Below are 27,174 nucleotides of genomic sequence, written 5' to 3'. Positions count from 1 at the left end.
CATTAAAAAAAAAGGCAAGTCTTAAGCTGAAAGTAAGGAAGTAGGGAGAGAGGGGTAAGTGAGCTGGGGGGTGGGGCAAGATCACTGGTTGAACCAACCATCCACTTTAGGAGCTGGGATGACTGGAATTGGTACGCAAACCTCTTCTTCTGACAGCAGCAGCAAGAAAGAGGGGAGGTGGGAAAAAGGAGTTATTTTGAATATCTTGATATTTGAATATTTTGCAGAGAATGGATATTAAGGGATCTAAAACTTCTCAGTAAAGTGGAAGAGGAGATGGCCTTTGGCAATGAAAGGAGCCCCGGGTGGGGCTTCAGGGCAAGAGTGAGAGTGGTCCCTGGGAGGAGGGCCACAGGAAGTCAGTGCTGAGCAGGGCTGAGGGTCTGTGCATGGGTTTTCATCCATCAGTCAACAAATATTTACTGAGCACCTACTATGTGCCAGATGCTGTCCTAGAGCCTGAGACTACAGTGCAGAACAGAACAAACAGCCCCTGCCCCCATGCAGCTAAAGTGCCAGCAGGCTCTGAGGCGACATGGGTTTGTTCTGAGCCCAGGCAGTGCTGGGATTGTGGCCCTGGAGTCATCAGGCCTAGGCCACATTTCAACTCTGCCATCTGCTAGTTTGTAGTATGAGTCAAATCATGTAATCTTGCCAAGCTTCATCTGTAAGATGGAACTATATGGAGTTGCTGTGGTGGGCGCCGGGTCAGGGGGCAGATATATTACATGTAAAACGCAAGCAGAGAATTTGATACGTGTATATACATGTAGTCACTAAATATTTCTTTTCTGTGCTTTTCTCCCCCTTGGAGACCAGAGGGGAAGGCAGCAAGTTTGAGGCCTGGCAGGATGGGAGGTAGAAGGAAATTGAAGCCACTGTGGACCGAATTCCCCACTGGGGTCCACTCAGCTGTTAAGTGAGGGCACATGGTCACTGATAGGCTGGGAAAAGTAGAAGGGCTTTAGGAAATGAGAAGGCAGAGCAGTATGGGAAGCGGATCCATCCACTGGACAAATGTTTACAGGGCTCCTGTGCTAGGCCCTATTCCAGACCCTCGGGATACAGTGGTGAATAAGCCGCTGTAACTTGGAACAGTGCTCTCCTGGAACTTACCTTCTCCTTGGGGAAACACATGATGAACAGTTGCACAAATAAATAAAAAAAGATCCTAGCAGATGGTGATAAGCAGTATGACAGAAATGATGAGGGTCATCCAGGAATGCTTCTATGAGGAGGGTCTGCAGACGAGACAGTGAGGAGGGTTTGCAGAAGAGATGGTGAGCAGGGGTAGCAGCCAGAATAGTCGTCTGAGCCTTGGGCAGGACTTGTTGCTGGGCTCTGAGGATGACTTGGGGCCTTGACAGGTGCTTACCGCCTACCTGGACTACATGGAGGAGCTGGGGATGCTGCTAGGAGGACATCCAGCCTCCACGCGGGAGCAGATGCAGCAGGTGCTGGAGCTGGAGATACAACTGGCCAACATCACGGTGCCCCAGGACCAGCGGCGGGATGAGGAGAAGATCTACCACAAGATGAGCATCGCAGAGCTGCAGGTGGGGCAGGCAGGGAATAGAGACAGCTGGGGGGGGTGGGGCAGCCCCAGCACAGGCCACGCAGCTTCCCTTCATGCCATCTGTCTGAGGCAGCCAAGCCTCTCCTCATTTCCTTGTTTTCTCTGAGCTTCCCAGCTGAACTGTCGCTATCCTGGAAGGAAAAGTGGTGTCCATTTTAGGGCACCCCCACTGGGCCATCCCTTGGTCCCTTTCGCATTGCCTGGGGATGCATAGAGGGATTATGTTAAAAATCCATGACAACTTGTACAAGATGTCCACAAAACAATCAGAAGAGAAATGGAAGCATCTCCTGGAGGGCCCTTACTGTGCCAGGCATCGGCCTCTTAGTTGTTGGATTATGGAAAAGTTGGGTAAGGGGGGGTTCTGGAGGAGAGGCCAGGTATGTAGGGACCCTGGGTGGTATCTGGGGAGTTTGTTAACTGTCTGAAAGATATTTGAATGTCTGCAGTCCAACTAAATATCACACATGGTGGTTTTCCTTGTACGATATGTGATTGGGTTCCCTGATTGAAGAGCACTTAGGCCTGAAAACGGGTTTATGGTAGGAAGGGGCCTCCAAGCAGCTAGTAGCTGTTGCTATGACAATGGAAAGGGCTCCCAGCTCCAGTGTATCAATGGGGGAGTGGTCTGCTGAAAGCCAAGGGGGCAGGGACGCTTGAGATTTTTTGCTCACAGGCCCTGGCGCCCTCCATGGACTGGCTGGAGTTCCTGTCCTTCTTGCTGTCGCCGCTGGAGCTGGGTGATTCTGAGCCTGTGGTGGTGTATGGGATGGATTATTTGCAGCAGGTGTCAGAGCTCATCAACCGCACAGAGCCAAGGTGGGGGGTGGAGCCCAAGGTGTCAGGGGTGGGGCTCAGGGCTCTGTGCAGGCTCTTCCCCTAGGCCGGGGCTTCGGGGGACCCACTTGTGGTCTCTATTTCCACACCTAGCTCCAACCTGACTTTTACAGGCAGGTGTGTGGTCCCAGGGTAAGAGAGAGGGATTATGGGACAGCTCCCACATGTGCCTCTTGGGACTCCTGCTGTCTGCATGCTGGTAGAGCTGGTTTGGGGTGGAAATGTTACCTGCCTTTACCTTATGTTCTGGCTACCTGAATGCCAGTGTCCTGAACAATTACCTGATCTGGAACCTGGTACAGAAGACAACATCAAGCCTGGACCGCCGCTTTGAGTCTGCACAAGAGAAGCTGCTGGAGACCCTCTATGGCACCAAGAAGGTGGGCTTTCTGACTCTGCTCCCACCTTCCAGTCCAGTCAAGCTGACACTTCACACCCACTGTGTGTAGGCACCATTTGCACAGGGTTAGGAATCAGGCTGACTTGGGTTCCATTCCTAACTCCTCTATTTCTTGGCCTATGGGACCTTGAGCATATCGCCCCCACCTCTCTGACTCTCCATTTCTTGGTCTGTAAAACAGGAATTTCTTGTGGGGTTGTTATGAGGACTGAGTTCACGTAAGTGAAGCACCTACCCAGTGCATGCTATGTGTAGGCACTCAACTTTGATGATGAGGGTGAAGGAGAGAATGAATAAATGCAGTTCTTAGTTTCAAGAAGCCCTGTTAAGTGGGGGAAGGAGATGTGTAAACAAACATTATATTTTGGGGTGATAAGTGCTCACACTGAGTGACAAACCTTCTTTGTGTTGTAGGACAGAGGTGGAGACAGCACATTTTACCTGGGGGATGGGGGGCATTAGGAAAGTCTTCTCTGAAGAGGTGACATTTGAAGAATGAGTTCATCAAGAAAGCCAGGGAAAAGGGATTCCAGGCTGAAGGAATACGATGTGTAAATTCCCAGAGGCCAGAAGGAGCGTGGTAGTTTTGCATGTGTTCTGGCATGACTTTGAGGACAGGGCACCGGAGAGGCCGAGGGTGGTGAGGCGGGCCTGGGGCAATCCTTGGAGGGACCTGAACGCTGTGCCTAGGAAGCCTGGCCTTGATCCAGGGATAGAGAACCTGGGATGGTTTTAAGCAGAGGTGTAACCTGGTTGGATTTATGTATTAGGTCATCTTTCTGCAGCTAAATGGAAGATGGATGGAGGGGGTGACGGGAGGGGGATGAGAATGGAGTCGAGTGTCTAGTTAGGAGGCCACTGCAATCTTCAGGCAAGAGATAACAGTGTTACAGGACAGGGAAGTGACAACGGCGTGGACGGAGGAGACGATTAAGAAGCAGAGTTAGTATTAGAATCTGGTGATAGATTGAACGTGAGGGTAGGGAGATGGAGGAAGCTGGTGACTCCCAGGTTTCTGGCATGGGGGACTGACTGGATATAAGACTGAGATGTGCAGCTGAGCAAAGAAACGTCTGGACCCCAGTGGGGTCCAGAGGAGGAGAAACATAAGAGGAGGAGAGTGCTGCAAATAGAGTGGGCAGCACACATGTCCCTCCTGAGGTTACGCTGCTGGGGTTGGCATGCTTTGCGATATTGCCCTTCATTTTCCCTGGAGTCTGAAGGAGAGATGGCACCCCAAACCCAGGCCTCCTATGTGCAGAGCAAGAGGGGTTGGCCCTAGAGACAGAGAAAGGCCCTCAGACTGGAGGGCAGAGCGATCTCCAGGAGGCCTGGCTCTTTACCCCTTCCAGTCCTGCACGCCAAGGTGGCAGACCTGCATCTCCAACACGGACGACGCCCTTGGCTTCGCTCTGGGCTCCCTCTTTGTGAAGGCCACGTTTGACCGGCAGAGTAAGGAAATTGTGAGTCTTCAAGGTCCTTCCAACACTGCCCCTTGTTTTAGTTAAAATTCACCATTCATATTTGTATGTACCTACAGGGAAAAAATGTGGAGGAAATTCATCGACAAATTAACAGTGATTACTTTGGGTGGTTGGGATTATGAGTTTGTTTTTTTTTTTCTTTTAAAGTTTTCTGTGTTTTCCAAGTTTTCTACAATGAGTTTATGTTACCTATATAATTAGAAAAATAATGTTTGTTTTTTAGGAAATGATGTTTGTACTTAAAATATTACCTATAAGGATGTAAATGGCAGTGTTGTTTATAATAGGTGAAAATGACAACAGCTTAAATGTCCCGCATAGGGGACTGGAAAAACAAATTGTGATTAGGCTGGATTATGAGGCAGCCTTAAAACTGATGATTGTTAAGTGAAAAGAAAGTAGGTTATGAAATGCATATATGTTGCACAACATAATTCCATATTATATGTATATGTGTGTAAATATATGTATGTGTATATATATATATATATATGAATATCCCAGCAGGGGGAAGACACTAGACATAGGTAGTCAAAATGTTGAAAGGAGTTATCTGTGAGGGAGAAGATTTTAAATGGTCTATTCTCTTCTTCAACTCTTCTCAATTTTCCACATTTTCTGCTATTAATGCCTTCTTTTCATAATCGGATAAAAATCAATGCACTACATTAAATTATAATGTTAATTCAGTTAACTTATTGTCAGTTTTTTGATTAATTAGAAAAAAAGCCACCACAGTCCCAGTACCTTCACAAATCATGTTTCCTTCTCATCCTGCCCAGATGCTCAGCCTTATTTCAAGAGTCTGGGTACTCCCATGTGCTCCCCTGGAAGGACAGGGATGGGGCACTAGGGGGGATGGGGCACTAGGGTAGATGGGGAGAAAGGATGCTTTAATGCGAGTGGGAGGCAGACTTGTGCACCCTCCCTCCCAGGCAGAGGGGATGATCAGCGAGATCCGGACTGCCTTTGAGGAGGCCCTGGGACAGTTGGTTTGGATGGATGAGAAGACCCGCCAGGCAGCCAAGGAGAAAGTGAGCAGTGGCCAGGGTTGGGGTGCCATCTTGAGGTGAGGATGGAGAATACAGTTTTGGGGCGGGGGGGAGCCCGGGGAGGGAAACCCTTAACCTGGTCTCTTTAGGCAGATGCCATCTATGATATGATTGGTTTCCCAGACTTCATCCTGGAGCCCAAAGAGCTGGATGATGTTTATGATGGGGTGAGTACCCTGCCCATCAGTACTGAACCTTAGCCCTGTGGGGGGCACAGGGCTCAGGAATGGGAGCTCAAGCACTGAGAGGGAAGGAGATACTTGTTGGTGCCTTTCAGAGGCAAGTGCAGGCAGCCAGCATTGCTCAAGTGCTGGCTGTGTGCCAGGCTGCAGGCCAGACAGCAGTAGAATGCAGTGTTCACAAGCAGGGATTTGTAGTCAAACCTGTTTTTACCTAACTGTAACCTTGGACAAGTTGTATAACCTCTCTGGGCCTCAGTTTCTTCATCTGTAAAAGGGAGTCCTATTAGCACTTACCTGATAGGATTGTTGTGAGAATAAAAGGAGATAGTTTTAAAAAACTGCAACATAATATTGGCAATTATTATTTATTAGCTGTTTTACACCCATTTTACAGTTGAAGAAACTGAGGCTCAGAAGGGTGCTAATTAGTAGCCAAACTGGGACTATTATCTTCTCCAACGTGTTCTCTCACTGGCTTTCTACTTCCCACCATTCCCACAGTATGAAGTGTCTGAAGATTCCTTCTTCCAGAACATGTTGAATTTGTACAACTTCTCTGCTAAGGTGATGGCTGACCAGCTCCGCAAGCCTCCCAGCCGGGACCAGTAAGAATGGGGGCTGCAGACACTTGGGGCAGCAGGAGACTTAGGGGAGGTTTCCAGGGCTGAGGGAAGGGGATGGCAAGATGGATCCCAAATGAGGCACGAGGTTCTTCTAGAATGTAGGTCAGGGCTGCTGGGCATCGAGAGAGTCAGGCTCCGCCTCAGCTTCTCCCTCCCCCAGGTGGAGCATGACCCCCCAGACAGTGAATGCCTACTACCTTCCAACCAAGAATGAAATCGTCTTCCCCGCCGGCATCCTGCAGGCCCCCTTCTACGCCCGCAACCACCCCAAGTGTGTCTGAGGCAGGAGGGGCTGGGTGCTGGGGCCTGGGCCTGCGGGCAAGCTGGGAGCAGGGCTGGAGGTGGGATCTAGAAGTCCCCCCACCATGTCCTCACTCAACATTCCTCACCTACCAGGGCCCTGAACTTTGGTGGCATCGGCGTGGTGATGGGCCACGAGTTGACACATGCCTTTGATGACCAAGGTAGAGGTCCATGTAGTTGTCTCCTCCAGCCTAGAATTCCTAGTGGCTCCTGCAAAACCTTGGGATGTTGGAAGCAGGCCCCGTGGACCCCGGGGTCTGTGGACTAGGGCTGGTGGGGGCACTTGTGCCCCCAAGGGTTGAGTTCTGCTCTCGGTGGGGTGCAAAGGTTAGTTCTCCTCAGGGCGCGAGTATGACAAGGAAGGGAACCTGCGGCCATGGTGGCAGAATGAGTCGCTGGCAGCCTTCCGGAATCACACGGCCTGCATGGAGGAGCAGTATAGCCAGTACCAGGTCAACGGGGAGAAGCTCAACGGCCGCCAGACGCTGGGGGAGAACATCGCTGACAACGGAGGGCTTAAGGCTGCCTACAACGTGAGTGGCCCCCTTGTGGCTGAGGCTCACCTGCCCTGGGGGGGCAGGGCACTGGGTGGAGCTGGTGGGCAGGCCCCAACAGACTTGCCGTCTGTTCCCAACCCCAGGCTTACAAAGCATGGCTAAGAAAGCATGGGGAGGAGCAGCAGCTACCAGCCGTGGGGCTCACCAACCACCAGCTCTTCTTTGTGGGATTTGCCCAGGTATTGCCCTCCTGGGAGGCTGGGGGTCTGCCCTTCTCCTACAACCTCCTGGGCACGTCATTAGAAGTCTGGGGCACGCAGAAGGGACTGGGAAATGGGGCCGAAGTTGGAGTGTGGAAAGTGGTTTGGGAAGGCCTCGTGAAGCCTTTTGGCGGGGTCCACAAAAGCACGTAAGGAGGGCTGAGGAGGGAGAAGGCTTCAGGAGGCTTTTGCAGATCTCGAAGGTCGGGGCTGCCCTGCCTGATGGGGCAAGGGGTGGGGAGCGGGACTGATCTCCATGATGCTCCCGTGAGGTGGCTGTGGAGGAGGAAGCGCGGGGCCAAGTGGCTCTCCAGGGCTACCCAGGAATAAAGTAAGTGGCAGACTCAGCAGGGTCTCCTCCAGGTACTTTGCACTACAGCAGGCAGCCTCTGGGGGCTGGGTTTCTTCCCCTCTGACACACCCATCTAGGCAACCCATTGTCCAGGCAGCTTTGAAAGGCCCTTAAGGAACTTGGGAGGGAGGGCGCTTTCTCCTCCCTTAGTGCTGATGGCAAGGGGTTGGGGCTGAGACAGCCCGGCTAAGGCCTCTCCTACATCCCTGAGGCTCCCGGAGCCCAGGGCCTGGGGCAGTGGTGCCGTGTGTCCCCAGGATGGCTCTGCTGCAACTGGGGCAGTGGCCTTGCCCGCACTAGACACCCTGTGTCCCCATGTCTGTCCTGGCCTGCAGGTGTGGTGCTCGGTCCGCACACCCGAGAGCTCTCACGAGGGGCTGGTGACGGACCCCCACAGCCCTGCCCGCTTCCGCGTGCTGGGCACGCTCGCCAACTCCCGTGACTTCCTGCGGCACTTCGGCTGCCCTGTCGGCTCCCCCATGAACTCAGGGCTGCTTTGTGAGGTATGGTAGGCTTGGGTTGGGGAGAAGTGGCCAGCTGTTGCCAGGGCCTGGGGCAGCTTGCCCAGCGAGGCTGTCTGCTCTGCGGTTTGGAGAAGGCAAATGCCAGCTGGGCTGGGCCCGGCCCCTCCACACCACGGATGACGTGAGTCCTAGTCCCTCCTCGACCACCACATCGTGCCAAGGCTTCGGGGGTGTCCCTGCCTCCAGCAGAGCCCCCACCATTCACTGTGACATTCTTCCGCGTCACCCTGCCTGGAGGATGCCTGGGCAGAGGGCACCAGTTCCCACAGGAAGGAGTCCACCTCTTCAGGTCCCAGGCTCCCTGGGCTTGGTGGCCACGGGGCCTGCTGTGACTGCCACATGCTGACCACGCGGGGCCCGGCTGGTGTGCCTCCCACACTTCTCCCCAAGGCTCACTCAGTGCTCCCTCGGGAGTAGACGGAGCTCCTTTCAGCCCCACCCTCGGGGTGGCCCCCACCCCGTGTTCCTCCTGCTGCTGCTCCTAATACTGCTGCCAGCCCTCGCTGACAAACCACCTGTGCTCAGTGCTTAGTGGAAGCCTTTACGAACCTTCCTGCCACCTCCCAGGTTCCCTGGGCTCAGAGGGGAAGAGTGTACATGTAGGGGATGCTAGTCCCTGTGTCTCGGCATACAAGTCTTAGGGGATGACTGATTCTCCCTGGACCAAGCAGGAAAGCAGACAGAGCAGGGAGAGGGAAGGATAGAGTTTATTTTTACAGGAAAGAGGGTGGGGAAGGAATGGTCTTGGCCCTGTAGGACCCTGTGCCAATAAACAGACACGCATCAGTCAGCCTGTCTCTTCCTTCAGTCCTGTTTTCATTTACTCATTCCACCAGTATTTATTGAGTACCTGCTGTATGCCAGGTACTCTTATAGGCATTCATTTACTCACGCACCAGACACAGGGGACTGAAATTTGAAGTCCCAAGAAGACAAAGAAAGAGGCAGGATGGAGGAATGGCATGAAATTGAGTCTGGCAAGTGGAGTACATCCTCCGCTCACTGGTGGCCATGTTCCATCACTGGCTGTTCTATAGCTGGAAGCGTTTGCCACGGCCCTCCGCTGGTGCATGCAGCTGGGTCTGACACTGAGTCTGGGTAACTACCACAGTCGGCTTGGAAGACGGGTGGCCCTTACCCTGCAGTGGAGGGCGGTCCTGGCCAAGGTAGCATTTCACTCCCTGGAGCTTGGAGCACCAGCCTCTGCTTGTGGCTGAGAAGACATGCATTTCTCCATGTTCTCAAAGGCTTAGCGCTCCTGAGAGCCGCTCATCCCATCTACACATGCTCATCGAGGCCTACCAAGTTCCAGGCACAGAGACTGCGGGTTTGGCTGCCACCCTCCAGAACAAGCGAGGGAAACGGAGCATTTATTGATACCTCTGTGTTCCAGGCACTTCTGCTAGGTGGCTCATTTCTTTCTTCATTCATTTAGTTATAAATTTATATATTCATAGATTTATTTTTATAAGTATATTGATTACCAATAATGTGCCAGGCACTGGTGACGGAAAGAGGAATACGATGATTCCCTCCCTCAGGTGACTCTTCTTCTGTTGGCACTTTCACCTTCATAAGCTTGCCCGATCCTCGCAGCAACATATTTTCTAAGTGCTCCAGTTTCCATTTTACAGGTCTAACTGTAAACACTTCACTGCAGTAAGAGACCCGGATTGAAACTGAAGCTCTGACAGCTGTGTGAGCTTGAGCCGGTTCCCTAACCTCTACAAGCCTCAGTTTCTTTATCTGTAAAATGAGAACCAGAGCAAAGCAGTGGAGAAGAGTCCAGTCTCATTTCTCTTAAAAATGCAGTGTTCTCCAAGGTGTAAGTAGGTGTGGGTTTATTAAGTTTGCAGGGGTAAGAGTGAAGCTTTGTCAGTGATTGCTGCTGGGGTCACTGGTTCCTGGGTGATGGCACCAGCACATGTCCCACAGTCTGTATCCTGTCCCAGCATCAGACTGTCCCCATAAAGAGCTGTATGTGGGTCTCTGTCAAGTTACTTGGAACTGTGGCTGCTCACCAAGGGAAGGAAATTGCTGGCTACTAAGAAAAAGGAAAAGTGGCCTTGGGAACTCTAAGACCAAGAGAAAGCACGGCTTGAGTCTCTGCTCTGAGAGCAAAACTCTAGGAGAGGTGGCAAAGTGTATTGGAAAGAGGAAGGCCATCACGTCTGGAAATCTGGTTCTGGCTCCAGTTCTGCCACTCCCCTGACACCAGGCATGGCTTATCCCCTCTTCAGATCTCAGTAACCTTAGCAGTCTGTAAAATAAGTGGGTTGGATGAGATGATCTCTGAGGACTAGATCAGCTTTAATGTTTTAAGAAGTGAATTCATGGGCTTAGCAGGTTCCAGAACCCAAAGAAATATTAAGCAATGGCTTGTGAAGTTTGGGTGTTGCACAGAGTATGAGATTTATAATGTCAGTGTAATGATAGAGGAGATAGGGTTGGTTTCACAAAGCCTTGCCCAGGGTTGGTTTCACAAAGCCTTGCCCTTCCCTTGACACCTGATTTCAGAGGCCAGCTAGGGATACTGACCAGCTGGCCATTGTGGCATTAAAACACCATATTTGCGGGCTTCCCTGGTGGCGCAGTGGTTGAGAGTCCGCCTGCCGATGCAGGGGACATGGGTTCGTGCCCCGGTCCAGGAAGATCCCACATGCCGTGGAGCGGCTACACCCGTGAGCCATGGCTGCTGAGCCTGTGCGTCCGGAGCCTGTGCTTCTCAACAGGAAAGGCCACAGCAGTGAGAGGCCCGCGTGCCGGTTAAAAAAAAAAAAAAAACAACCCCATATTTGCAAAGGTCGAAGTGTCAAATAATGATGATGATGATAATGAGCAGCTCTCAGTTACTAAGGCCCTTTAAAAACATCACCTCATTAAATTCCCACAACAGCTTGTAAGGAGGTCCTATCATTGTCTCTATCTTACAAGTGGCGAAATTAAGGAGAAAGATGACATAACTTCCAGTGTCAGCTAAGACAGACTGCATTAAAGTCAAATTTGGAACTCAGAGCCTCAGATTTGGGATTCAGATGTTCTTAATCACCACCACTTAGTCTGCTAAGTCATGGCAGAATTTAGACTCAAGCATATACATCTGCCTTCTGGGCAATTTTATCATGCTTCCAAGGGAGGCCATTACCAGCAGGTACACTCTCACGGCCCCCATCTCATCCGGGCCAGGTACATGTGACAACCATGCAGCTGCAGGAAACCTAAGCACATGTTGACCTGAAATTAAGCCAGGTGGCACTGTTTGTTGAGCACTCTGCAGGTGCTTGGTTCCATGGGCAAGGCAAGGTGAACATCAAGTGACAGATGTAACCTTCACCCTTAGTAGCCTGCCAAACTGATAAGTATGCATCTGCAATATGCTCTGATGTGTTAAAGCAGAAGGGGGAATAATGGATGGTGCTCCTGGGTGGACACATGAGAATAGTTATTAGTAAGGTGCTGGGCCGTACCCTACACTATCCCATTGGAAGTTTGACTAATTCCCATGCACAATACAGTAACATATGCCAAACAGTATGATTTCACACTCGCAAGTGCTCTCGAAATGTCAAGTTGGAAGAGAATCTCCATAAAATAAGCACAGTTTCAGTAGACCTATCACGAGTCACAAATGGAGACTCCTGACAGTTTCCCAGTGCTGAGCTCTGGGCTCCAAAGAGAGCTCCCAATGGGCTATTATTATAAACAAAGGACCTGAAGTTGAATGCAAAGCCATTCATTCATTCATTTATTCAACAAATATTTGTCAAGGCCCACCACAAGCCAGGTATTAGATTGGGTGCTAGGGGCACAAAGTTGAATAAGACACAGTTCCTGTCCTCTAAGAGCTCAGAGTGGAGGGAGGGAGAGGTATGTATCAAGCATTGTAGGAGCACAGGGAAGAAATTAATAACTTGAAAGACAGAACAGGAAAGGCTTCCTACACAGGTGATACTGAGCTGGAGTACAGAGGATGGGAGAATTTGCTAGCCAAAAACAGTGAAGGGCATTCCATACAGAAATAACAGCAACAAGAAAAGACTAATCCAGCTTGAAGGGGCAGGGCATGTTCAGAAGAGGTGAAATGTTCAGGGAGATCAGAAGGAGGTAAATGAAAGGGGCATAATGAGAGGTGAGAGCCTGAAGAAGGGAAGTTGTAACAGTAGTTATAAAAAAGGGGATTGTAACAACTGCTTTCAGTCCTGGGAATTAACAGTAAAAGGGCCACAATGCAATCTGATTTTGAAAAATATCACACAAAGAAAGTAGCAACCCAGTGGAAACAGTGCAATGCTGTGTCTGGCCTGAAGCATTTCTGGTATTACGTAAGTGACGCTTTGGGTCGAATGATTCTCAGATGAGTAGAGCCATCCATAAAATGTGTAGCTCTATAGCTCAGGCCATACGTTTGGGGGAAGCATGGCTGGCCAGTGGGTGCAATGTGAAAGAAGGTGGTAGGAAGGGACAGGTGATGGGCTGTCCCCTGATTGGAGAGCAATTTGGTCACAAGGCTGGGCGTCTGGCCAAATGGTAGGAAGGAGTGCTTCTGGGAGAGCAATTTGACTGAAATGAAGCTTGAGGCAGGAAATCAATGTTATCATAAGGCCTTGAGAATAATTGCCAGACATCTGCATTTGGCCAGAGAGGTTTGGGGCTTGAGTGTTTGGAGGTGGGGAGCAAGGGGCAGCCCTGCAAATTTGAGGAAGCTGGAAAATGCTAACTGCCTCCTCTCCAGTTGCCAGGCACTTAGCTAAGCACTTTATATACACTGTCTTACTTTATTCTCATAAAAACTTCCGAGGGAGATACTTTATTACTCTCATTTCATAGAAGAAGAAACCAAGCTGAGAGAGGTTAGGAAGCTTGCCCAAATATCACACCTGGTGAAGGGCAGAATTTAGTTTTAAATACCGGGTCTGTCCTCTCTAAAGCTTATGTTCTCCCACCCACCCCCAACTTTTTATTTTACAAACTTTTTATTTTACAAACTTTGCCAACTTTGTATTTTAAAGCTACAAAAAAGTTGAAACATAGTACACAGACATTCGTTTACTCTTCACCTGGAGTCACCAGCTGTTAATAGCCTGTGCTTTATGCCACAACATCACCCCGTCTCCTCTAAGGTACTGGTGGGGATGTGACTGGTATAAAAGACAAAATCTGAGATCGGATAGAAAGAAGTCATGGAAATACGAAAGATTTAGGAGAAATACCTCTACTGATGACTGAAGAAAGCATGACAAAGTATGGACATCTCGAAGCCAGAAAACAAAGTAGGCGCACCAGCTATGGACCATCCAATTTCTGTCAGTAGACTAGGGCTGGGGCCATCACCGGTGATGCAAGTGGAAGGTCATCCCCAGAATCCAAACACTGAGTGGAAAAGAGCAACAAGTTTTAAAATGGGCATCAGACCCTTACATCAATACCTATACAAATGTTTAGCCAACATTCATTCAATGCTAACTGTGCTGTGACAGGTGGTTTGTTTTTTTAAATAAACATTTTCTGCATTCTTTAATGCCTCAGGACCCATAAAATAAGATTCCAGGCCAAATGGTGAGTGTTCCCACCAGATGAAAGGGAGAATTACTTCCTCTTTTCTCACCTTCTAGATATATACACATAGCCCGATCAGAACTTTGAGGTTTGCCTGAAACACTCAAGAACTTGGGAGACTCAAAGATCGAGATTCATATCCTGATTCTACTACTTACTATACGATTTCCGCTGTAAAATGGACACAATCCTACCAAACTCAAAAAGTTGTGCGAACAATATATATCATTTAAAATAAGTCCTGACATAAAGTGTCGGTCACATCCCCTCTAAGTCATAAGAGGGAGAGGAAGACCAAAAGACACACTGAGGACAAAGACCTTATCTTGTCCCGTTTTTAGCTCCAGAACTTCGTATTAGGGTATAGGGCTTGATGTATTCATTTCTACTCCATCTGGCTCCGCAGGTGGATTTAAGATGGTATCCACATCCTTATGGTAATAGTAGAGAACTATTCTTCAGCTGGGGAGGTGAATATGCCACAGTAGTGTGGGACTAAACATAGATTACACAGACTTCACAAAGACGGCAATCAAGCGTCCAGGATTTCAAGAATCTCTTCCGTTTGTCCCACCACGCGGCTAACGGGGGTATCACTGGGGTGTACTATTCACACTGCTTTGGCGGAATCGAGGGGCAGTCTCGGCTCGTAGCCAGCTCAACTCCTACTGCAGCTGGCGCCCCCAAACCCCAGACGGCGTTCAATTAACTCCAGGTTCGAACCGGGGAGGTGCCTATGGCACGCGGGAAGCTGGGAATTGGAGTTTTCGTGAGGTTTCGGAGGGCGAGGTCCGAGGGCTGGAACTCCCAGGCCGCGGGGGTGGGTGGGTTGCCGCAGCGTTTCCGGTCGCAGGCGGGCTCTGGAGAAGGAGGGGCGCCGTGGGCCACGCACGCGAGGACATCTGGGAGACGGGGCGGTGCGCGCGCAGCGGGCCGGCAGTGGCGGCGGCGATGGAGGAGGGTGGCCGGGAGAAGGCACCGCTGCAGCCCCAGCAGCCCCCAGCGACGTCCCCCGGTGGCGGGGATGAGAAGCCGAGCGGCAAGGAGCGGCGGGATGCCGGAGACAAGGACAAAGAGCAGGAGCTGGTGAGGCGCGGCCCCGGGAGCCGGCGGAAGAGGCCGCGGGCTGAGTCACGGCGGCTCCGCAGGCCTCGGGCCCGACTCCCAACGGCCCCGCCGCGCCCGGGAGAGGGCGGATAGGGCGACCCTCGGGGCTCCCGGCACCCGCCTCTCTGCCCCTCATCCTCCATTCCGCGCTGTCACCGCCGCCGCCCCTACCAGTCCTCACCACCGACTCGTGAGGTGGGCCCGGGCGGGTCATTGTCATCCTCGTTTTTCAGAACGGCGTTCAAGCAGAGCCTGGCCCAGAAGCCAGGCTCCCTTCCCATCAGGGCTTCCCATTCCCTCTCTCTTTCCTTGTCTCACCTGGTCCTTCGTAAGGAGGCAGGCTCACTCTCCACCTGCCCCAGGGTGAATGGGAGGAGGATGTGTTTGAGATTCCTTGTCTTGATGAGCTTCTTCCCTCAACCCTCCAGTCTGAGGAGGACAAACAACTTCAGGATGAACTGGAGATGCTCGTGGAACGACTGGGGGTGAGTCACGCTGTTAACAAAAGCCGGAGCATATATGGATCTTTCCCACTTGTTTGCTTTATTTCACTTGGGGCAACAACAACTATATGAGATAGGGAAAGAGAGACTGTATTTTGGAGTCATATTACAACCATGTTGTGAGGGAGGGGAGTAAAAAAGAATTGAAAGATTTTGTAGCTTTGTTTCGTGGGAGAAGCAGTTCTTGAACTCTTAACCTGGGACATTTGTTTTTGTGTCAGGCAGTGTGTGTGCAGGGCGTTGGGCAATCACAGATGGATAAGACACAGTTAGTTACTTTCCTAGGAGGTTGTTGAACACTTCTGTATTACGACTTAAGGTATGAGACTCCTTTTGTCTGAGCCCTAACATCTCCTGATCAGGAGAAGGACACGTCCCTGTACCGACCAGCCCTGGAGGAACTGAGGAGGCAGATTCGTTCTTCTACAACTTCCATGACTTCAGTGCCCAAGCCTCTCAAATTTCTGCGTCCACACTATGGCAAACTGAAGGAGATCTATGAGAACATGGCCCCTGGGGAGAATAAGGTAAAACTATTGCAGAAGCTGGTGGAGGCCTAGTTTAGGAATTCCTTTTCGTCTAGACCATGGGGCTCATGGTGAATCTCAGGAAGCCTGATAGACCTGAGATCTGAGCTAGTTGAACAGTGCCCGGGACTTCCCTGGTGGCGCAGTGGTTAAGAATCCACCTGCCAATGCAGGGGACAGGGGTTTGAGCCCTGGTCTGGGAAGATCTCACATGCCACAGGGCAACTAAGCCCGTGCGCCACAACTACTGAAGCCCGCGCGCCTAGAGCCCACGTGCCACAACTACTGAAGACTGCACACCTAGAGCCCATGCTCCACAACAAGAGAAGCCACCGCAATGAGAAACCCACGCACCACAACAAAGAGTAGCCCCCGCTCGCCACAACTAGAGAAAGCCCATGTGCAGCAACAGAGACCCAATGCAACCAAGAATAAATAAATAAAATTAAATAAAAAAATTAAAACAACAAAACAGTGCTCGTCGTAATCGACATGGTCACATAAGAGCTGACAGGAAGATTGTCTTCAGAAACAACAGTGTTTCTGTCATTTATGTTGGACCTTGGGATTTTATTATCATGATTTATTATTAACTTACTTTTAACCTTAATATTTTTCTTTTCTCTGTATCACATGCACCTTCATTTGTTTTACCTCTAAAATATATTCCCAGTTCAGTAACTTTCCTGCGTATTGGCACAACCCTAATCCAAGTTTTCAGTTCTCACTGGAACTACTGCAGCAGCCTCCTAACTGACCCTCTTCCTTTGGTCTGTGACCTCCTACACAGTTTGTCTTTCATGCAGCAGCCATAGTGATCTTTTCTAGAGTGTGAATCTTTTCTGCTTAAAACCTTTTAATCGTTTATTATTACGATTGGAATAAAATTCAGAGTCTCCATTTTTCTCCACTCTCCACTTGTTATCACCCTTCAGTCATGTTGGTTCAAAAGAGAGATTGCAACACTAACCTTAGGATTATTATGAGGCTTAGCTGATATAGCATGTTTTAAGTTTTTAGTATGGAGGCTGGTGATATACTTAGCATTTAATTTTAGGGGTAGTGACAGTGATCTTGATTCCATAATGTAACATTCCCCTTACCCTGGATTTGACTTCAAAGGACTGGTTTCTTTATAGCGTTTTGCCGCTGACATCATCTCTGTTTTGGCCATGACCATGAGCGGGGAGCGTGAGTGCCTCAAATACCGTCTAGTGGGCTCCCAGGAGGAATTGGCATCATGGGGTCATGAGTACGTCAGGTAAGACCTTTTCTTCTTGGGAATCTGAAGGGGTTCTGAGATATAGTTCTGAGTTCTGTCTTGGAGTACCAGTGTATTGAGTTTCCCAGATAGTGAATTCCTTGACCCACAGGGAAGTGCTTCCCATGAAGCACTGCTCCTCTAATAGTCTGGGCCTGTCCGTAGGCATCTGGCAGGAGAAGTGGCTAAGGAGTGGCAGGAGCTGGATGATGCAGAGAAGACGCAGCGGGAGCCACTGCTGACCCTGGTGAAGGAGATTGTCCCCTACAACATGGCCCACAATGCAGAGCATGAGGCCTGCGACCTGCTTATGGAAATTGAGCAGGTGGATATGCTGGAGAAAGACATTGATGAGAATGCATATGCAAAGGTCTGCCTCTATCTCACCAGGTGAGTGAGCAGGGTGGGGAATGGTGGCAGGCCTGCCGTCCCCAGCACTTCTTCTCAACTGTGACTCCTTTATTCTCCAAGAGTATCTGCTTCAAAGGTCGCAATCAAGCTGTAGTGAATTTGTTAACATCTGTGAACTTCTTGAGGTCAGAGACGGCATGTCTCCTTAGTAGTCCCAATAACTAGTATACTTCCTGGTATGTAGTAGGCATTCACTATTGGGTAAGTGAATTAAACGGGGTAAATGAATGCCTGATAGCTTTATTATTTTTACCTTTGTAGTTGTGTGAATTACGTGCCCGAGCCTGAGAACTCCGCCCTACTGCGTTGTGCCCTGGGTGTGTTCCGAAAGTTCAGTCGCTTCCCTGAAGCACTGAGATTGGCATTGATGCTCAATGACATGGAGCTGGTAGAAGATATTTTCACCTCCTGCAAGGACGTGTATGTAAAGGAAAACGTTGGCAAAGCGATAAGCTCATGGGTGGGACATTTGCATGAAGTGCTGGGACATGTAGTTTCTGGTTAGGATTTGAAGGGCTTTTCTGTGCCCTTAGTGGATGGGGGCTGAGCAGATGTGATGGCTCTCTCCCACAGGGTTGTACAGAAGCAAATGGCATTCATGCTAGGCCGACATGGGGTGTTTTTGGAGCTGAGTGAAGATGTGGAGGAGTATGAGGACCTGACAGAGATCATGTCCAATGTGCAGCTCAACAGCAACTTCTTGGCTTTAGCTCGGGAGGTGAGAGTCTTTGCCCTTTTCCAACAAGGTTTTTTGCTTGTGATGATACCTGGCATTTCACCTCTCTGACTAGACTCTCCTTGGTTAGAATTGCCATTCAATGGGGTAACAGAAGGGACAGCTAGGGGAGGACTGGGGGAGCAGTTGTGATCCTGTGACTTCTCTTCAGCTGGACATCATGGAACCCAAGGTGCCTGATGACATCTATAAAACCCACCTAGAGAACAACAGTGAGTAAACATCTCCATGTTTGGGGATTGGAGGATTGTTAATTATGCCCCTTGTATTGAGAGTGATGGCTGGGCCCAACATACTTAGGAATCCTATAGAGCTCAGAATTCCCACATACTTTTTCCCTAGGTCACTGTTGGGGTTATAGATAGAGGATTCCAAGGGGCCAGCTCAGAATCAGAGATCAGCTGCCATACTGTGTTCTTTTCTTGTCCTACTGTAGACCTTCATTTCCTCCTTCCCTCCTTTGCAGGGTTTGGGGGCAGTGGCTCTCAGGTGGACTCTGCCCGCATGAACCTGGCCTCCTCTTTTGTGAACGGCTTTGTGAATGCAGCCTTTGGCCAGGACAAGCTGCTGACTGATGATGGCAACAAATGGCTTTACAAGAACAAGGATCATGGTATAATTCTGTTCCTACTCTATCTTTGTATAATTTTGGTCAATCTTGTTGTCCTCCTAGGTTCATGTGTTATAATGGCAGATCCCTAAGGCAGTTCTTTGGAGAGCTCTTTATAACAGTTTTCTCAGGGCAGGGCCATTTTAAGACTGATAGGATTTTTCCTTGGTATAGGAATGTTGAGTGCAGCTGCATCCCTTGGCATGATTCTGCTGTGGGATGTGGATGGTGGCCTTACCCAGATTGACAAGTACCTATACTCTTCTGAGGACTATATCAAGGTTGGTCTGGGTACAACCCACTAATGCAGACATCCCCTCCCATGTTCTAGGGCCCTCTCAGGACCTCCCTTTCACTGGTAAGGTCTACCCTGTTTTTAACTCCAGTTAAGGCGGGTGCTATAATAAGGCCCATGTTGCATTCTTTGTGGTGAGGAAGGTAGAGTAGCCCGAGTGAAGAATCTATTTGCATTTTGCAGTCAGGAGCCCTTCTGGCCTGTGGCATCGTGAACTCTGGTGTCCGAAATGAGTGTGACCCTGCTCTGGCACTCCTCTCAGACTATGTCCTCCACAACAGTAACACAATGAGACTTGGTTCCATCTTTGGGTAAGGCTTCTTGCTTCTCCTTTTGGTAGTGCTTAGCCTGTAAGCTCTGTGAAAACAGAATCAGGCCCTTTCACCTTTGTATTGCCAAAGAGTACCACTGTGCCTGTTGAGTATTTGGCTCTTGGTGACTATTTGTTGAAATGACCAATCCTCTTTTTGTTTCTTCCTTGTCCTATCGTCGGGTGTGTGTCGGGGACTGCCTCTCCCTGGCTTTTGCAGGCTTGGCTTGGCCTATGCTGGCTCCAATCGCGAAGATGTTCTAACACTGCTGCTACCTGTGATGGGAGATTCCAAGTCCAGTATGGAGGTGAGTAGAGTTTGTTGATCACTTAGGGGAGATAGTAGGGAAGGTGCTCTGAGTCTTGCCGGTCTCTGATAAATGGTGAAAAAATATGTGTGTGTGTGTGTGTGTGTGTGTGTGTGTGTGTGTGAGAGAGAGAGAGAGACAGAGACAGAGAGAGAGAGAGAGAGATGTATCATTTCAGTGAAACTGCTTGGAATTGAGCTTCTAAGTCTCAGGAGATATTGAGGCTAAAGAGTTAACATTTTAGTATTGAGTTCCAGCCCTTGGGATCCATGAGGAAGTACCAGACTAGAGTGGGGAGTAACTTAACCCAGCTTGGGGGGGGGTACACTGTTTTAGTCATGAGCCAACTTTAAATTTTCTTACTTGTGCAGAATCATTTTAGTGATGGATAAATATAGTATGGTGGCTAAAAGCATAGGTTTTAGTCAGATAGGCTTCATTTCAGATCCTGCCACCTCTGCTTACAAACAATGTGATCTTGGACACATAACTCAGTCTCCTTAGGCATCATTTTTCTCATCAATAAAAGAGGAATAACAGTAGGACCTGTTTCATGGGGTTGTGAGGATTAAATGTTAATAGTATGCAAGCGAGTTGACTTAGTGGCTGACCTGTAGTATTCAGTGAATGGTTGATGCTACTGTTATTTTGACCTACTATCAGAAAGGGGTTATTACCTCATGTGGTTTCAGTGGACTGTAGGAATTGGCTATCTTGAATCAAGATAGGTAAACAACTATTTTAACACCTTATTTTAATAACTTGATGTCGATTTTCCTATTGCTAGGTGGCAGGTGTGACAGCTCTAGCCTGTGGAATGATAGCAGTGGGATCCTGCAATGGCGATGTCACTTCCACTATCCTTCAGACCATCATGGAGAAGTCAGAGACTGAGCTTAAGGACACTTATGCCCGTTGGCTTCCTCTTGGACTGGGCCTCAACCACCTAGGTTAGGGGATGTCTCTCTATTTGGGCAAAAGGCTGGTAGTAACTGGATACAACAGGGAGAGTTTATGAGTCAGGCTGTGCTGGAAGGGAGTACATGTCCTCTGACCCCTCGAATCTCTCCTTTAGGGAAGGGAGAGGCCATTGAGGCCATCCTGGCCGCGCTGGAGGTTGTGTCAGAGCCATTCCGCAGTTTTGCCAACACACTGGTGGATGTGTGTGCCTATGCAGGTCTGTGTCTTTGTTCTTCCTCAGTGACTCTTCACTTCTCTCTTGGACCTCCTTTCTTAAGTCATTCTGAATTGCCTTAGATTCTTTAGCTTCTGTTCCTAGAGCAAGCTTTTCCTTGGTGCCTTGTCATTTCTATCTTTTCTCTCCCTTACCACCCTGCCCCAGGCTCTGGGAATGTACTGAAGGTGCAGCAGCTGCTCCACATTTGCAGTGAACACTTTGACTCCAAGGAAAAGGAGGAAGACAAAGACAAAAAGGAAAAGAAGGACAAGGACAAGAAGGAAGCCCCTGCCGACATGGGAGCACATCAGGTTCTGTGGGCAGCTGGGCATACTCCGAGGGAAGCTCTGAGAAAAGATAACTGTGGGTTTGTTTGTTTTAGAGTCTCTGGGTATCACTGTGTATTGAAATAGCATGAGACTGGGTTCCATACATGAGGGTTCAGGGTGTGCCCCACAGGATGGCTTTTTCTTCTTACATGGGACTTGAGTCAGGGGTGAGTTTTTTGTTCCCTGAGCTTATTGGGCTCTGCTGCCTCTTCAATTGCAGGGAGTAGCTGTGCTGGGGATTGCCCTTATTGCTATGGGGGAGGAGATTGGTGCAGAGATGGCACTACGAACCTTTGGCCACCTGGTGAGTATCCCATGGAGAAGATTGAAGTATATTAGTTTTGATGCCTGGGGTTTCCCCAGGAATTTCCCTGATGGGTTTTGTCGGTGGAGAAATGGTCTTTTTGCTGTACCCTTTCTACAAAAATTAAGACCCCGTCTATCCATCTGTTCCTGTAACCGAGCTTATTCTTTCTGCTTTCTATGATACCCTTGTTGTTTTTTTTTATCACCAGCTGAGATATGGGGAGCCTACACTCCGAAGGGCTGTGCCTTTAGCACTGGCCTTAATCTCCGTTTCAAATCCACGACTCAACATCTTGGATACCCTAAGCAAATTCTCTCATGATGCTGACCCAGAAGTTTCCTATAACTCCATCTTTGCCATGGGCATGGTGGGCAGTGGTGAGTATTGGTCAGAAAGAGATCATAAGCATCTTGGGGGAAGGGTTGTTGAGGCCCTTTTTTCAAGCCTTTGTAATGCTTAACATTTCCAGGTACCAATAATGCCCGTCTGGCTGCGATGCTGCGCCAGTTAGCCCAGTATCATGCCAAGGACCCCAACAACCTCTTCATGGTGCGCTTGGCACAGGTAGAGAATAGAACTCTTCTCCTTAGAGTGAATGTGCCAAAGGAAGCGTCTGTGTGATGGAAGGGAGATGTGACGCTTCGTGAAGGGGACCTTGAGTTTGGCCTGGAAAGGAGGGTGTGAATGAGCTGTGAGGTTTCTGTGTGGCCGGGTTAGGTGATTTCTCCTTAGATGTGACTTGTGACTCCCCACGTCCACTTCTCTCCATTTTGTTTTGTTTTCTTTTCCCCAGGGCCTGACCCATTTAGGGAAGGGCACACTCACCCTCTGCCCCTACCACAGTGACCGGCAGCTTATGAGTCAAGTGGCCGTGGCTGGGCTGCTCACCGTGCTTGTCTCTTTCCTGGATGTCCGCAACAGTGAGTCCCTGTCAGAAATCTTACATGGTGGCACATGGCGCCCTCTCCACACCCCTACCAGGGCCTCCTTGGTAATTTAGGAGCAAGACTCTGAGTTAACTCTGCTGCTCTGGATTCCTGAGGTTCATTGGGCCTCATTGAGACTTTCATCCCCCACACTTTTGATCTGACCCAAAAAGATTTTCTTTTGAAGATGAAGAACTGAGCCCAGTTTTTGCCTCTGAGTGACTGGGGGAAAGTGATGATCAAGTCCTCAACCTGTAGGCAGAGTATGGGGGTGGCATCTCCAGCTTGTAGTAGGGTGTATGAGGGGAGGGTTGTGGGTTCAGCTATATAACTGAGGGATTAAAGAGTCAGGGCTGGAGTGGGGTCCCAAGGTTCAGGCATGCCTCTCTAACTATATTTGTCTTGTGCTCTTAGTCATCTTAGGCAAGTCACACTATGTATTATATGGGCTGGTGGCTGCCATGCAGCCCCGAATGCTGGTCACATTCGATGAGGAGCTGCGGCCATTACCAGTATCTGTCCGTGTGGGCCAGGTGAGAGGCTGAGCAGAGGGGAGGGCTCAGGCTGTATTCTAGAGCTTGTAGAATGCAGAGGTACCATTTCTCTGAAACTTGAATTGGCACTGGGTTGCTGCTGTACTCCTATCCAGAGTCTCTTCATCTCAGTCTTCTCATCCCACAGGCAGTGGATGTGGTGGGCCAGGCCGGCAAGCCCAAGACCATCACAGGGTTCCAGACACACACAACCCCAGTATTGCTGGCTCACGGGGAGCGGGCAGAATTGGCCACTGAGGAGTTCCTTCCCGTCACCCCTATTCTAGAAGGTTTTGTTATCCTTCGGAAGAACCCAAACTATGATCTCTAAGTGGCCACCAGAGGCTCTGAGCTGCAGCTGTGTCAGTGGGTCATGCTTCCTTCCATCAGGGGTGGACACTGCTCCAAACCTTTGGGAGAATTGTTACCTCCTGTTCTTTTGTTACTGAGTGAGATAACTTTGTTGAATAAAGACCTTTATCCGCAAGGTCCCTCTGTGTCTGTTTTCTGGGGTATTGTGGCTGGAGGCCAGACTGGGGTGGGGAGTGGATGTGAGAGGGTATTGTTTGTAGCAACTCTGAGCCTGGGCTAGCAGGGAGGCTGCCAAGAATGGAAAAAACTAAGCCCCTTTTCCTTCTCCCCTCCTTCCTAATCATCTTAGAACAGTGGTTCATCTTTAGAGGCATGAACCGTTGAGAAGCTGATAAATGTACTGGATCTTCTTTCTACGAGATGTATGTACACAAATTTTTACTTAAACTTTTACAAATAACTTTCCAAGGGGCTTGTAGATTCCAAACATCCCCCCTATTCCCACCTGCCAACGCACACCCACCTCAAGCCCATCATTCCCTGGCTTTGGACTAAGGATCCCTTCTCTTAAGAGGCAGCAGAGTTAGTTCCACTCTTCCTAACTTGACTTCTGTGCTACTGAATGAAATGAACATCTTTACCTCGTATGACCCGCTTGTCCTTTTGGGGAGGCTGCTATTTGAGAGATATGATCATGTTAACATCTACCTCGAGGCTGTCCTTGCGGGAACGGTGCAAGAAAGCTTGATCCTGACCTTCCTCTTAGTAGAGCAATGGGAACGAAATGGCCTCCTTCCTGGAATGTAATCACTCTTGATCTGTAGTGCTCCTTCCTGGTGGGACTGGTATGAGTATAGCTACACTGCCGGTGGGGGCCTAGACCCCTGTGGATGCAGTGGAGGAGAACATGTGGCCCTGTCAGATAATTGCTAGCATTTATCCAACACTTATTGTGAAAACACCGTGGGTTTAAGCTCCAAATAGTGACCAGTACCTAATAGGTCATCAATAAATGTTGAAAGAATAATTGCTGTACATACCTCACAACAACTTTGAGAGGTAGGTATTATCCCTGTGTTTTGGTGAGGAATGTAAAGTTCAGAGAGGTTCAGTAACTTGTTCAGGATCACATAGTAAGTAGTAGAGCCAGGATTGGAATCTAAGTCCATCTGACTCCAAGGCCCATGCCCTTCTCGCTGTTAATCAGTCTCTGTAGCCTTGGAGACTTGTGGACCCTATAGTAGTCCAAGCTCTTGGCTAGGCTGGAGAAGCAGCAGCTTTGGATGGAGTGTCTCCATAGTCTTCCCTCTAGTCTCACTTAGCAGCCTGTGTAAAACCTGTATAAAAGGTGGAAATGCTGGACTTGGGAGTCAGCAGACCTGTAAAGCCCCTTTAATGGGAACTGTCTTAAGCAAATCAGTGTGATAAGCCTCTATTATCTCTACATTGGGGATATAGTAATTGTCTTACCTGATTTCTAATGGTGGTGATGTTAAGAAATTAGAAAGTGATTTCCATCCAGTGGAACATTCCTCAACAATAAAAAGTGACACAAGGGAAATTCCCTGGCGGTCCAGTGGTTAGGACTCTGCGCTCTCACTGCCGGAGACCCAGGTTCAATCCCTGGTCGGGGGAACTAAAATCCCACAAGCCGCACAGGGCAGCCAAAAAAAAAGTGACACAAATAACAACATGAATGAATGTCAAATTTATTATTTTGCATGAAAGAATCCAGATTTTAAAAAAGTACAAGAATAAAAAAAGAAAAGAGTACATACTCTATCAGTTCATTTATATACAATTCTAGTGACAGCAGATCAGTGGTTATCTGTGGATTGGAGTGAAGAGAAAGATGATTCCAAAGGAAGAAAACTTTTGAGAGTGATGGAATTGGTCAGTATCTTGATTGTGGTAGTGGTGGTGATGATATTCAACATATCTGTCAAAACTCATCAACTTGTACTTTTTCTTTTTTTTTTGGCTGCATGGCTTGTGGGATCTTAGTTCCCCAGCCAGGGATTGAACCCAGGCCCTCAGCAGTGAGAGCACAGAGTCCTAACCACTGGACTGCCAGGGAATTCCCTGTACATTTTAAACATGTGCAGTTTATAACATACCTAAATAAAGTTTTAAAACATGAAACAAAATTAGAAAGTGATTGCAAACTGGAAAACATAAATAAAAGGATAATTCTCTATCCAAGTCAGTGATTGTACTTTAGAGTAAGAAATTTTCACAGTGGCTCTTAACCTTTCACATTTAATGTCATTCAGCAATAAGTATCAATGGAGACTGACTTATTCTGCATTGGACATTATTTTAGTTTGTGGATACGCAAATATAGAAAAGCAAATCCTCACAAAGCTTATATAATGAAAAAGAAAATAATTATGTTGTACTGGAGTGTGAACAAGTTATTCTAGGATCACTGAAATAGGGCCTAAGTGCCCGGGTAAGTGAGGGGAGATTTTTGAGGAAACTGATTCTTGGAGAAAGATGAGTTTATCCAGAGGAAAAGAAGGCAGGATATAGCTAAAGGAGTAGGAAAAGCAAGAGGCAGACAAGCTATTTGTTTTCAGAAACCATGGATAGTTTGGCTTGGCTGTGTATAGAGCTATGGGAAACTGTGGTAGGAGATAAGAGACACAGGCTGATGAGGTTTAGAAGAGCTTTGTTGTGCTAAGAAATTGACAGTGTCTCTCAATGGGGACCAATGAATGAGAGCAGGAAAGTGACATGGTCAGCTAGCTATCTGGGTGAGAAAGCTCACCATGGAGGCTTGGAGACCAGGCAAGGGAAATGAACTGAATTATGGCAGTAGAAATGGGGAGGGGGGAAGGGCAGAAGTGCTATTAAAGACAAAATCAACAGGACTTGATTTTGATTCAAACACCAATAGGACCTGATGTCTGATGAGACGTGTATGGGAAGGAATGTAGGATGAATCCTAAATTTTCTGGTTAGGCACTTATTCATAAAAAAGAATACATGAGCAAAACATGTTTGGGAGCAAAAGGAGGACTCTATCCAGTGGGGAGAGATGATGCATTTCTACCTGGGCATACACAATTTAAGATGCCTGTGAGGTGACTAGGTGAAGATGTCTTTTAGGTAGTACCTTGTTCTGACTGGAATTCGAGAGTGATTTCTGAGCTAGGAACGAATTGGCATGCAGGCAGTAACTGATTTTTATTTATTAGTTTGCTTAGGGAGAAAGAGAAATGAGAAGAGTAGAGAAGGGAGCCAGCCATACATGATAAAGTCACAGAAGTCAAGTGAAGAGTGTAACAGAGAACACTCTAGATCTGCATTTTCATTCTCCTTATGGTTCCTCCTCTGTGTGTCTATTTTGCTCTCCTTTCTTTGGAGTTTCAGTTACTCAGATATAATGGGAATAATAATACAACCGATTTTGTAGGAAATTGTGAGGATTAAGTGAGATCACAAAGGTCATATATTGAGTGACCAGTTCATCATTGGTGCAAAGAAAATGTTTTCTTTTGAGATTATATGTGTTTGTATACAGAGACGGGGGTGGGGAGGAGAGAGAGAAAACAGAGCTAGATACCTAGGCACAGTTTTAAGCACTTTCACAAAAATTAATTCCTTTAATCCTCACAATCCAATAGCGTGAAAGCACGATGGGTAAAAGCCCAGAACTGAGCCAGACTGCCTCGTTTCAAATATCCCCATTTTACAACAGGTATTAAGTAGGTAGATAGTAGGTACATCGCCAGGGGAGTAAGTGGCAGAGTTTGGATTAAAATCCAGGCTGACTCTGAGTAACTAGATGTGGCTCTAGTGTGTCCCTTCAGGCGGTTCAAAATCTTGGCTATCGGGCAAGGAGAGGTCTTGGATTACTTCTTCCATCACTAT

The 27,174-nt window shown here is 48.6% G+C and overlaps 2 protein-coding genes and 1 long non-coding RNA gene across 5 annotated transcripts in view; 2 read left to right on the top strand and 1 right to left on the bottom strand.

Annotated features, from left to right (window-relative positions):
* ECE2 (endothelin converting enzyme 2) overlaps window positions 1-9,161 on the top strand; it is a 33,806-nt gene extending 24,645 nt beyond the window's left edge. The window contains exons 9-20 of the mRNA XM_089910754.1: window positions 1,368-1,556; window positions 2,253-2,395; window positions 2,679-2,793; window positions 4,166-4,276; window positions 5,233-5,331; window positions 5,439-5,516; window positions 6,033-6,136; window positions 6,315-6,425; window positions 6,551-6,618; window positions 6,800-6,990; window positions 7,098-7,193; window positions 7,902-9,161. Of these exons, the coding sequence (XP_089766880.1) occupies window positions 1,368-1,556; window positions 2,253-2,395; window positions 2,679-2,793; window positions 4,166-4,276; window positions 5,233-5,331; window positions 5,439-5,516; window positions 6,033-6,136; window positions 6,315-6,425; window positions 6,551-6,618; window positions 6,800-6,990; window positions 7,098-7,193; window positions 7,902-8,078 (1,482 nt within the window). The 3' untranslated portion in view covers window positions 8,079-9,161. The remainder of the gene's footprint in view (window positions 1-1,367; window positions 1,557-2,252; window positions 2,396-2,678; window positions 2,794-4,165; window positions 4,277-5,232; window positions 5,332-5,438; window positions 5,517-6,032; window positions 6,137-6,314; window positions 6,426-6,550; window positions 6,619-6,799; window positions 6,991-7,097; window positions 7,194-7,901) is intronic.
* A 2,723-nt stretch (window positions 9,162-11,884) lies between these two features.
* Window positions 11,885-14,663, bottom strand: LOC149749376 (uncharacterized). The gene is made up of 2 exons (XR_016393056.1): window positions 13,967-14,663; window positions 11,885-13,460 (listed from the first exon to the last, which is right to left on the bottom strand). It is a non-coding gene; the product is annotated as an uncharacterized LOC149749376 (long non-coding RNA).
* Window positions 14,551-23,473, top strand: PSMD2 (proteasome 26S subunit ubiquitin receptor, non-ATPase 2). Of its 3 annotated transcripts, XM_022570738.3 has the most exons (21): window positions 14,551-14,732; window positions 15,182-15,238; window positions 15,619-15,783; window positions 16,923-17,044; window positions 17,210-17,434; window positions 17,717-17,875; window positions 18,029-18,173; window positions 18,343-18,403; window positions 18,658-18,804; window positions 18,976-19,082; window positions 19,280-19,407; window positions 19,627-19,714; window positions 20,502-20,664; window positions 20,790-20,891; window positions 21,057-21,202; window positions 21,441-21,524; window positions 21,736-21,904; window positions 21,997-22,091; window positions 22,321-22,447; window positions 22,868-22,986; window positions 23,135-23,473. In XM_022570738.3, the coding sequence occupies exons 1-21, from the start codon at window positions 14,598-14,600 to the stop codon at window positions 23,315-23,317; spliced, it is 2,727 nt and encodes a 908-aa protein (XP_022426446.1). In that variant the 5' UTR covers window positions 14,551-14,597; the 3' UTR covers window positions 23,318-23,473. The 3 variants fall into 3 exon arrangements, with proteins under 3 accessions (XP_022426446.1, XP_089766877.1, XP_089766878.1); XM_089910751.1 differs by lacking the exon at window positions 22,868-22,986 and having other exon boundaries at window positions 23,135-23,363; XM_089910752.1 differs by lacking the exon at window positions 14,551-14,732 and having other exon boundaries at window positions 15,193-15,238; window positions 15,576-15,783.
* The last annotated feature ends 3,701 nt before the right edge of the window (window positions 23,474-27,174 follow it).

This window comes from Delphinapterus leucas, chromosome 4 (genome assembly GCF_059928025.1).
Source record: "Delphinapterus leucas isolate spDelLeu-1000000601 "Yukka" chromosome 4, BTC_Dleu_Yukka2, whole genome shotgun sequence".
Classification (NCBI taxonomy): Eukaryota; Metazoa; Chordata; class Mammalia; order Artiodactyla; family Monodontidae; genus Delphinapterus; species Delphinapterus leucas.
This window is presented reverse-complemented; position numbering and strand designations above follow the sequence as displayed.